Below are 10,884 nucleotides of genomic sequence, written 5' to 3'. Positions count from 1 at the left end.
AGCTCTGTGATCAAGTTCTTTAACTTGCCTAAATAGGCCTCCCTAGACCCATCATAGGGATAATATCTACCTGGCAGGATCGGGAAGGTGAGATAATATATGTGAAAGCAACAGTACAGCACCAGGTGCTCAATGTAGAAACTCTCTTATTACGACAGATGAGTGTATCTCATGTGAGAACATTTAATACTGAAGGGAAAACAGAGTAGGATGGTGCTTCAAAGAAGTTCTTCCCCGTGTCAGACCATTTTATTCGGTTTTGCCTGAAGTTTGTCTTCTCACTGACCCCCGTGTGTGTAAGCTGGTTTTGTGAGGAGGTTTGAGTATTGCAATTTACGGGGAGGGGAATGGGACGGACAGGAGACAGATCGAGCTAAGAATGAAACTCAGGAGACTTTGTCCATGTCAAGGCCACTTGGGCTTCCGCACCGAAAACATGAGAAGGAGCAAACTGGTGAGCCGTGGGGCTCACAGGGCACCCTTTCTCTTCCCAGTTTCTCCACTGAGTCTCAAATAGTCCTCCATCTCATACCTCAGGGGCTGAGCCACAGACATCCTGCTGCTCCTCAACTCCAGAGAATCAGTTTCTGTACTTATTCTTAGCAGTTAAAAAAAAAATTTTTTTTTTAATTGAAGTATAGTCAATTACAATGTGTCAATTTCTGGTGCACAGCACAATGTCCCAGTCATGCATATACACACATATATTCATTTTCGTATTTTTTCATTAAAGGTTATTATAAGATATTGAACATAGTTCCCTGTGCTATACAGAAGAAATTTTTTAAAAAACCTGTTTTTATATATAGTGGCTAACATTTGTAAATCTCAAACTCCCAAATTTTATTCCTTCCCACCCTCTCCCCCCAGGAACCGTAAGAACTCATCTACAAAACAGTAACAGACTCGCAGACATAGTGAACAATCTTATGTCCTTAGCAGTTTCGAGGAGAAGCAACACGTTGTAGGAGTTACTCAAACCGAAAGGTGAATGGTCTGGAAGGAAGGGGCTGGGGCCACAGGGGCAGGTGAGTCAGGTAGTAGGAAAGCCAGTAAGTCGTGGCAGAGCCGAATAATCACCCCAGGCATTTATCCAGCGCCTTGCTCCCTCTCCAAACACACTGCTTCTTAGTCCCTTAGCATAAGGCAGCTGGAAGGAGACAGAGCCTCAGAGAAGAGCAACAGTGTCCCTGAGGCCATACAGGGTTCAGTGTGAAAAACAGGTAGAAATTGTCTCCATTTAGCCTTATCTCAAGAGTCCGCTGGACAGTGATGGGAGGCGATAACAGGTAGTAGGCGTGGGATGGGTGTGGTTAGCGTAGGGGGAAAACAACTAGATTCCCATAGTTTCTCTTGTTAAAACTTCCTCTCTCTCAGTGCCGGGAACTCTGGCTCAGTTTCTCAACACCTGTGCATAAGGTGGTAGCGAGCTGTTGAAATTTCAGCCATGCTCCCATGTCTTAAGGGGCATGGCCCACAATGGATAGAATGGCTAGCGGCCCAATTCCAGAAGAGAAGATGGCACCGCACACTCACCCTTCTGCCTTCCCACTCCACCACCTCCTGCACCAGGCAGCTCCTAGCAGTGAAGTGGAGCATGGCTAAAGGGGAAGGATAAAATGGACATTTTATTACACACAGTAGCATAAATGGGCCAAGAGTCAAGTATAAAGACCAAAAATGATGATCTTTATATCAATTCTCCAGTTTATGGGCACTCAAACGAAAGATCCTTTTCTCAGTCCTGCATGAGAAATCGGACCTCATGGAGGGAAAAGCTGGGGTCCAGTTTAAGGAAATGATGCCTAGTGATTGACACTTTGTCTCAGTGAAGAAGTGTCTAAGGGCTAAGGTCATTTAGTTGGTGTCTCCTGAGGATAAGGTCATCTTAGGTCCATCAGAAAAATCAGGAATCTCTCAGGCCCACAAGGCAATAACAGCCATGAAGGCAAAACCAGCAGCTACACAGCCCCACTTGGCCAGAGGGGCCTCAGGACTTGCTAGCTCCTGGGGCAGAATTTCTAGGAAGGCGACATACAGGAAGGTGCCAGCCGCCACACCTTCTAACACAGCCTGGGCCAAGCCTTGCCCCGCCTCAGAGTCTCCTTCAGCCACAGCCAGCCCTAGGGCTAGGCCCAGGGGGGACATGAGAGCTAAGGACAGTATGGAGAGCATGGCCCAACGTGATCCAGTGTGTCTCTGCACCAGCCGCAGTCCTACACTGAACACTACAAGCCCCTTGTGAGCCAGGACAGCAAGACAGAGCTGCACGGTGGTTGCCACTGTGGACTGCAGCCCCACAGCTAGACCTTCAAACACGGAGTGAAAGGAGAGTGAGAGCAAGAGGATGAAGGCTCGCAGGGGACCCCGAGACGGTGAGGGTAGAGGTCCATGGCTGTGGAGTTCAAGGCCGTGAGCTCCACCCCACTGCTGCTCCTGCACTGTTGATCCTCCAGCAGCCCCAGGACAGCACTGCAATGCCAGCGACTCCAGAAGGAAGACAAGGAAGAAGCCCAGGGAGATGATGAGCTCTCCATAGGGATACTTGATCTAGGAACAGAGAGGGGCTGTAAGGTGGGAAGGGAAGGGAAGGAACTGCACTGGATGGACATGGGACTGGGAGACTGAACAGGATGGGAAGTGTGGTAAGAGAACCTAAAAAAGGAGAATGAAGCCAAGAGTAGACATAGACATATGACCAGAATACCAGAGAGACTGAGGGACACAAAATCAAGAGGGCCAGACATTCAGGGAAATGACAGAAGCATGTCCAAGGGTCCAGAGAAAGACAGGAAGAGTTAAGCAAGAGTTCTCTCTAGGGTTTTATAAGCCCAAAAGGATTGGGTGGCTCCTCTTTTCCTCCACAATGCGTAAGTCAGGAGCAGAAGGGATTCCTGGAATTCCACACATGCTCCTCTCAAAAGGGTCTAGGTGTGAAAGGAGTCTCTGGTTCTCCCTGCTCTCCAGGTAGGGGCTGGTGGGAGATACTTACATGAGTTGAATCAGCATCGTCAGAAGAATTTCCCTCACTTTTTGTCCTGTTCTAAGGGAGAAAAATGCATACATCAGACAAGGTAAAGAGCAGCTCAGCTTCCTGTCCTGTCCTGTCAGCCTCACTGCCTTCCTTATAGCCCAACCTGACCTGCTTCCATCATTCCACACGACACAAGAGCTGTCATCTTCCTCGTTGTCCTTCCATGTCTTGGGCTTCTTTGCTTTTACCCCTTTCCCCCCTCTGGTTCTGTTCATCATTCTGGCTTCACAGCCCTGCAGCTCAGCAACTCGGGTGCTCACCTGTGTCACCAACTTCTGGATCTCTGCTTCAATTCCTTCCAAGGCTTCAGCCGTCATGTGCATGAACCCCGCTCCCAGGAAAATGCCAGCAGAAGTGCAGCCCAGGAGGCTGAGGATCCAGTGGTGTCGACCTAATAAAAAGCAGGAGTTATGATCCAGTCAGCAATGCAGAGATAGACAAAGGTGAGGAAAGAGCCACAGGCAGCACCCAATGTCCCAAGCTCGGGGATGATGAGAAAATCAGAGCAAGACAGCAGGACAGGGTGACAGGGCTGAAGGCAGACTTAGGTTCTGGGGACAAAGATGGGGCAGGGCTGTACCTGTGGCTGCATCAGTCTGGAACCATTTGAAGCAGATGGGAATGAGGCCACAGATCAGAGTGAGAACCAGCATGGCGAACAGGCAGCCAATTTTCACTCCTAGCAGTGGCTCCATCCTTGGGGTACAGGGTAAGCAGAGGGCTCAGAATAACAAATGGAGCAGGAGTGGTGTCTTAGGTGGTCAAAGCTGGAGTGGCCACTCTCCTGAGTTTCGAAAGGCTATCGGGATCCTTTCTGTTCTCTTCTCTGTTGCCTCTTCTTGCGCAGCCTTGCACAGCTGCCTGGGGCCCTGCCCCAGCTTCCGGCCCTTCCCCTACATGGAGGCCCCTCCCCTGGCTGACGCCTGCATGGTTTTAGAAACCAGTAACTCCAGACTCCCTGCCAGGCTCAGCCTGGTGCTGTCTTCTCCTCCTCTTCAGTGCTATGACTAATCCAAGGACTGTGGACAGTCAGCTCAGGCCTGGGGCTGGTCTGATTCAAAAATGGGAGTCCGTGGTAGCTCCTTCCCAGCCGTTTTGTGTCGGGGACAAACTAGTCCTGCCTCACTCAGGACATTTGATCTAAGCCTTCCATGCCCTCTCCACCCCAGCCCAAGTCTTACAGGTGGCGATGCTGATACCTGAACTGCACCCTTTCAGAGGGGATTTGGGGCCACCTGGGGTAAGGAGGTGGGGCTGCCAAGTGGACCCGCCACCACTCCATGGGAACTAGTAGGTGAGTGGACTCCCCTTTCCTGTAACCCCAGAAAAATAGCTCCAGGCGTGGAAATGTCTAACAGGGAGTTGAGATTTCTAGTGTTACATCAATACTGTTACAACTTCTGACTAGGCCTGCTCGCTGATATATATTGCAGGAGAGGGACCGAGAGTTTTAAGGCAAAGAAAGTTGCTCTAGCTCTGAAACAGTACTAGGGGAGAACTGAGAAATGAACCAAGTAGACTGAAGGCTCCTGCCTGGATATTCAGGGGTGGCGATGGACGACTCAGGCCCGAGCAGAACCCAGTCTTGAGGGAAGCGTATGAGGTGAACTATGAGGGAGCTGACAAAGTTGGAAGCGCAGGAGGGAGAGAAAACCAGAGGCCAGGCGGCTGCTGATTCCCCTATTCAGGTGGCCTGCAAAACAACCCTGAGACCTGTTGAGCCAGTTCTCAAGGAGCTGGGGGCAGTTTTCCCACTACCCCACCTCACCTCCAGGACTCCCTGTGAAGTCCTGGAATCTGGTGGAAGCAGCAGTTTCCTCAAGGGAGAGGGTGAGCTAGAGATTTGTGTGGGAAGATAACCACTGAAAAGCTAAGGATTCTCTTCATTATATTATAGGATAGGCCATGACAACGGACCTCTAGACCTTTTAAGAATCACAAGATCCATTTCTATTCTCGGAAAACTTTTTATTATCATTAAAACCTCAAGCAAACACAGATATATGGGGGTACCAGTACTCCCACCCTGGATGCCAGGTAGCTTCAGCCTTGGCAGGCACGACAGAAGGAAACACTTGTTATGCATCCTTGTCAGCTCTCAGGGGGATCCTGAGCAGGGGATGGAGGAGGCTCAGACGGTGTGATCACAGGTAAAAGATCTCCCCAGGAGCTGACACGGGCACAGCGATACAAATCCCTGCATAAAAGAAAGGGTCAGTGTGGACTGCAGGTCCTTGCCACCTCCCACTAACTTGGGTCACACGCTCTTCACCTGCCATGCCGGCGGGCCGTGATCACAGCATGCTGCCTCTGTCCATCTGGGCAGCACAGGTGACAATGCACGTGGCGTGGCCGCTTAAGGACAGGCTGGGTGATACGGGGCCAGCGGGTAGCCTCCTCCGGAGACCCTCGGGCAAGGATCACCATCGAGAACTTCTCCTCCTTTGGCTTCTTGTTCTAAGATAAGGATATGGAGTCAGTTTGGAGGGAAAAGGTACGTTTGGAGGGAAAAAAATCTGTGAACCTCATTCCTGAAGCCCTTTTCATAGTCTGTAAGTCAGGCATATTCAGGCCCTAAAATCTCCAAGCAATTCTCTGAATCTCCCAACTCCTCCCACTTTTGATTCTTTTTCACTGCGCTCTCCCAGGTTATCTTCTCCCTGCCACAGTACTCCCAAGGTACATACCCAGCTGAAGGGGATGGGATGGTAAGCCTGGGAAAAGCTACAGGCCAGAGGCTTAGAGGCTGTCATCTGGGGACAGGGAAGTTCATGGGGACACTGTGAACACAAATAAAAGAAAAGAGGTGAAACAAAAGAACCACAGATCATAAAACCAAAAACAAAGAGTGATGGAGTCAAGAAGGGCTAGGGATAAGGGAGCACCGGAGAAGGCGGTAGGGAAAGCCAGGGACTCACTAAGAAAGAAACGGGATAGGGACACCAAGTAGTGTAGGGTGGCTCAGCTTTACCCTCTTACTTTTCCTGGCCACAGCTGAGTTCAGATCTTTGCATGCTGGGAAAGGAAGAAGTAATACTCACCGGGGCAAAGACAAAACCAGGTCGAGGGTCCAAAGGTGACTTCTCTTTTCCCTGAAATCAAAGAAACAAAAAAGGGATTTATTCTCATAACTCAATCTCTGCACTCAGTAAATCGAGGACTTCTTTAACATTCAATTCTCGTAATTATTAACCATGTTCTTTGAGTTAAGCTGGCTACTTCTCTAATACTCCAAACAAAGAACTTTCTCTATGCAGCAGGAGAAAAGCAGAAACTTGGCACACAGTATGGTGCTCTCCCCTGTCAGCAACCTCCACTCTCAAAAAAATCCTACTCTAGGACAATTCAATGTATGATTATACACTGGCTCATACTGTCCCAAAGAGATAAGGTTCTTGGCTCAGCAATCAGGGGTCAGCAAAAAAAAATTTAAAGGCCCACAGAGTAGGCAAAATCTGTTTTTACCCCAACTATTCATCTGCTGTTTGTAGTGTGAAAACAGCCACAGACACACAAATAAGCATGGCTTGTACAAAAACAGGCGGCAGCCTGGATTTGATCCACGGGCCCAGCTTTGCCAACCACTACTCTGTATCATGACGACTTTATATGCCTAACATCTTGACAGTCACCCTTACCATTGTACGACAGAGTCTCTTCAATTTTCAAGGGAGTACCAACAACTGGTGAGAATAGGTGGGGGGTGAGGAGTAGGGAGAAAGGAGGAGAAAGAACCTTACATTAAGGACCAGGTCCCTGGCGTCCATGAGAAGGGAGTGCCCAGCTTTCGTTCCATTCTCCACCAATATCTGATTACAAAAGGGAAAAATAAGAGGAAGCCCTGAATTACATGAAAACATAAATGTCATAGCTCTGTAAGAACATCCCCAGATGGAGTAGGGGTCCTAAGAGAAATGGGCATTATATATAAAATGGGGACAGAGACCCTAAAAGAGGGACAAAGGAGAATGGTCAAGAATGAAGACAAGCTCCCATGGGGAGAAGGAAAGGCATAAAATCCGTGAAGCTGCTTTAAATCTTAAAAGGAAAAAAAGGAAAAAAAGTTTCTGCCCACCAGGAAATGACCTGTCTTGCGCCACAAGGTTTGGACTACATCAGCGCGGTCGGCCTTGCTGGGCAGTTCACTTAGAGAAAAGGCTGACACCACCACATCAAATTGCACCTGGTGTACAAGACAAGGAACACGACAGACCTGATTATCGCCCTCTTCTAAGAGTACAACAAAGGTCTATCCCACTAAATCTCTTCTGCTTTTTAAAATTTTCTAACACTCAACACTAGGTTATAAACTCAACACTAGGTTGCAAAGCCGAGACTACAGTTCTCCATCTGCATACTCCACAGTTACCATACTTTAAACACTGCCACTTGCCTTTGGTGATACAGGTAGAAACTGTCTGAAGAAGACACCTGGAACAGAAGGCACCCCAGATTCTGAACCACCTGTGGAGGAAAGCAGAGATGTGGCAACTTTGAGAGTGTATAGGTATAAACTCAAGTGACATCCCAATAAGAAACATGGCCCTGAGAATAAAGAGAAACACCAGCTGAGGGTGAGATGCAATAGGGTAGGCAACTATTAAAAAGGGCAGGGAGAATACTGGGTCGTCTGTCCTGTTAATCTCTACCCAGCCCATTCACAGTCCAACCACGGCTGTCAGCACCTGCTGCCTGACCACAGCACTGAAAGGTCAGACTCACCTTTCACTTGCAGCCCTCTCCTCTACTCCCCGATACAAGACCCTTTCTAGTACTCCTTTGCTTTTTTAACTCCTTCAACTTTGGAAAAGCCCTTCCTTATACTTTGTCCTCACCTTTCAGTAGCTTTTCTGCCAATTCCAACATGGCAGCTGAGCTGTCCACGCACATATATTCACGTAGGCTCTGGCCCCAAGTACTGTGAGCAGCCCTAAGATGGCAAAAAGCAAAACAAAACAAAACAAAACAAAACACAACACACCAGTTTTCATGATAGTCATTCCTACAAGAGATCCCCTCTGTCCCCAACCAACCCTTGGAGAAAGAGTGCTGTTAAGATAGCTAGAAAAATTAACCATGTTATATTCTTATTTCATTTACAACTCCTTAAAAAAAAGAGACTCAAAAAACTATTTGTACACAAAAAATTTTTTGATGATATGTAAAACACATGCCCTAGACCAAATGCCTTTCCTTTTTTTATCCTTTTAAATATCTTTTTTTCACTTGACACTTCTTTAAGCTCTCGTCCTAATCCATATACCTTCTTGCACCTTGTCTAATCTGAGGGAAGAACTATTCCAGTTCCTAACTTTCCCATTCTCCCTCTGGTTCTCCATTCTCTTGATATTGGAGTGGTGTAACATGGCTTTCTAGAGCTAGGTGACAGAGATGGAGAAAGATACTCACCAGGTGACAGAACCAGTACCTGAGCCAAAGTCCATCAAGGTTTTTGGCTGGAACTCTGGAAGTCGAGCTTGGATCTGAAGAAATAGACAACACCACACAGTGGGGTAAGTAGACACTTATTTAGGGTCTTGGTAAATATGACTTAGGGGACCACGACAAAGCAGATGAGATATAGACGTCTTTTAAGATTCAATGTAAATGCTTTATAGAATAGGAAGCTCTTAAAACAGCTATTCTAAACCCTTCCTGGGTCACAAAATCCCTTCAGAGGATAAATAGGGCCTCTTTAAAACACACACACACACACACACACACACACACACACACAAACACACAACGCCCCAAGAACCCTACCCCAGAAGATTACTTTATGAAAAAGAGAACTGATGGTAAAAGGGTTCAGGCTGGAAGCTGAGGAAATTTCACCTCATGGAATGCCCTGGAGACTGCTGCAAAGCCACCATCCAGTCTTGCTGCCATATACAGCAGGCTCAGTCCCTCATTGTAGCTGCCAGAAAAATCAGAGTCATGTCACTGGGAAACAACCTCTACCCCATAGCTACCCTCTAGAGTTTTAGGAAATGAAATCTTTGGAAAGATCTCTTCAACACTCTCACTCCTCAACACAGAAGAGTCCTAGGAAGCCTTACAAATCAGGTCGCTTTCTCAAACACTAAGTTGTGTAATTGCACTTCCCCAACTCCCCTTCTAAAGTCAAACTCTTCTTTCTGCGTCAGCCATTCCAGTCCCCCTTACCTCAGTTCTTGCCAATGATAGGTGGTTTTGCGCAAAGCACGCAGTACTGCTTCGTGAAGTTTCTCCTCCATCTTAGATGAGTCTGGGGCGAGAACAAGGACTGGAAGTAAGGACCTAGGAAGAACAGGGCTTAGATCCAGTATCTGAATATACTGCCCGCCCATTCCCTCCCAACTCCCACCTGGGAAAAGCCTCAAAGCTTGAGAGAGAAGCAAAATCTAGAGAAAATTTTTAGGCAAGAATTACGACTACCACCACCACCACCACCAAAGTGTATCAGTATTTTGCCTCCAACAGCAGTTTATTCAACTCAACCAACCCTATCCCACAGGTTTTGTTCTATATCAAAGGGAAGTATAAAAAAGATTAAAATGATAGGATAAAGACAGTATTTTGTGGATTTCTTCACTTCCCCAACACTTAACAATGTGTCGTATCCCATGTTCCTATAGAGAGAAAAACGGCTTGAAAAGCCTCAAGTCTCATGACTGTGTTCAACTCAGTACTATTTCATCTACCGAGCACCTCTTATGAACCAGGTACTACGGGAAATGCAGGGAAGATGAATAAAGGCATATCTTTAATATGAAGAAACTCATAACCATGAAAGTAACTTGACAAATTATACTTATTGTCCTCTCCCTGTAGAGGGTTTTAGTACTGGACAAGGACTCTATTTCACTTGAACAAAAACTTTAAACGGTCTTAATCCAGTGGACTTGGAGGAAAAAACCCAAAGATTTAAATTTTCACAGGGTACTGAAGCACTCACCGACCTTTACTCAAACCCTAAGGGCAGTCTCTGAAATAATCTATCTTCTCCTAGAAGGCATCATTGTAATAACTGCTCTGGCCAGAAAGGCAAACAGGAAACTGCAGTACCTACTTAACAGACTGTGAAATTATTTCTTGCTCTTCGTTTCCCGCTGCTTTTTCAATGAGGCCTAGTCTCTAATTATTCTTAAGTTCTACCTGCGTTTTCCAGGTATTTTTTCTCAAGATATACAGCCCGTCTTTGCAACTCCTCTGGCTCTACAGGTAAATGCCGGCTCCAGAGATAACTGGTCAGTGCTTGCACCTGCTTCTCCGTAATGGGCATCGAGCTCTCTATGGACCAAAAATGAAAAGTAGAATCACTTGTACGCAGGCCTCGTCTCCGCTTCCTCTCGAGCTTCCATTTCCCACCGTTACTCACCCAGCAACAGTAACTGCGCGGCGTCAGCCAACGCTTGCGGCAGCCGCACGCATGACAGCTGCAGGATGCCGGGGTGTCGGCGATGGCACCTTTTCTTCAGGAAATCGGATTTGTTGTCCACCTGGGATACGCCGGGCACGACAGCAACGAACGCCTGCAGGCCGAGAAAGAAAAGCTGATTAGCGGGCAGAAAAGATGGTTGCGGGCGCTGGCTAAGGGAGGAGCTGCCGAGAGCGCTCCTCTTCGCAGCGGAGCTGTCGTCAAGATCCACAACTTCTATGAGAGCAGGGAAAGTAAGCACTCACTCGGGACTGGGGAGCTACTCCAAGGCCGCGGCGCCATCTGCCTAATGTCAGCAGACATCCCAATCCTCTCGCCGTCGCCATGGCGCCAGAGGTGAGCCGGAAACGGAAATGCAGGCACCGGTGACCCTCAGTCTCAATCGCCGCGGCGAACATCCTTCCCGGAACGTCGGCGCGGAGCAGAATCA

At 47.8% G+C, this 10,884-nt stretch overlaps 2 protein-coding genes across 3 annotated transcripts; both read right to left on the bottom strand.

Moving 5' to 3' along the window:
* Nucleotides 1-306: 306 nt before the first annotated feature.
* Nucleotides 307-4,308, bottom strand: SLC39A2 (solute carrier family 39 member 2). The gene is made up of 4 exons (XM_010990206.3): nt 3,615-4,308; nt 3,295-3,425; nt 2,993-3,043; nt 307-2,550 (listed from the first exon to the last, which is right to left on the bottom strand). Exons 1-4 carry the CDS (start codon nt 3,727-3,729, stop codon nt 1,918-1,920), a joined length of 930 nt encoding a protein of 309 aa, XP_010988508.3. The 5' UTR covers nt 3,730-4,308; the 3' UTR covers nt 307-1,917.
* Nucleotides 4,309-4,981: 673 nt separating this feature from the next.
* Nucleotides 4,982-10,815, bottom strand: METTL17 (methyltransferase like 17). 2 transcript variants are annotated; one of them, XM_010990207.3, is made up of 14 exons: nt 10,700-10,815; nt 10,395-10,548; nt 10,172-10,306; nt 9,200-9,281; nt 8,870-8,951; nt 8,444-8,517; nt 7,870-7,964; nt 7,428-7,498; nt 7,110-7,217; nt 6,775-6,843; nt 6,076-6,126; nt 5,722-5,814; nt 5,307-5,491; nt 4,982-5,231 (listed from the first exon to the last, which is right to left on the bottom strand). In XM_010990207.3, the coding sequence occupies exons 1-14, from the start codon at nt 10,778-10,780 to the stop codon at nt 5,126-5,128; spliced, it is 1,386 nt and encodes a 461-aa protein (XP_010988509.3). In that variant the 5' UTR covers nt 10,781-10,815; the 3' UTR covers nt 4,982-5,125. The 2 variants fall into 2 exon arrangements, with proteins under 2 accessions (XP_010988509.3, XP_064341856.1); XM_064485786.1 differs by lacking the exon at nt 7,110-7,217.
* Nucleotides 10,816-10,884: the final 69 nt, after the last annotated feature.

This window comes from Camelus dromedarius, chromosome 5 (genome assembly GCF_036321535.1).
Source record: "Camelus dromedarius isolate mCamDro1 chromosome 5, mCamDro1.pat, whole genome shotgun sequence".
Classification (NCBI taxonomy): Eukaryota; Metazoa; Chordata; class Mammalia; order Artiodactyla; family Camelidae; genus Camelus; species Camelus dromedarius.
This window is presented reverse-complemented; position numbering and strand designations above follow the sequence as displayed.

Excerpts from the sequence above, each read along its gene's own strand:
- METTL17 (XM_010990207.3), bottom strand. The coding sequence starts at position 10,780 with ATGGCGACGGCGAGAGGATTGGGATGTCTGCTGACATTAGGCAGATGG. Across the intron at positions 10,307-10,394 it reads CGCGCAGTTACTGTTGCTGG|AGAGCTCGATGCCCATTACG; the intron begins GTGAGTAACGGT and ends TTTGGTCCATAG. Across the intron at positions 7,965-8,443 it reads GGTACTGGTTCTGTCACCTG|GGCTGCTCACAGTACTTGGG; the intron begins GTGAGTATCTTT and ends TTGCCATCTTAG.
- SLC39A2 (XM_010990206.3), bottom strand. The coding sequence starts at position 3,729 with ATGGAGCCACTGCTAGGAGTGAAAATTGGCTGCCTGTTCGCCATGCTG. Across the intron at positions 3,426-3,614 it reads CCAGACTGATGCAGCCACAG|GTCGACACCACTGGATCCTC; the intron begins GTACAGCCCTGC and ends GCTTTTTATTAG. Across the intron at positions 3,044-3,294 it reads TCCAGAAGTTGGTGACACAG|AACAGGACAAAAAGTGAGGG; the intron begins GTGAGCACCCGA and ends TTTCTCCCTTAG.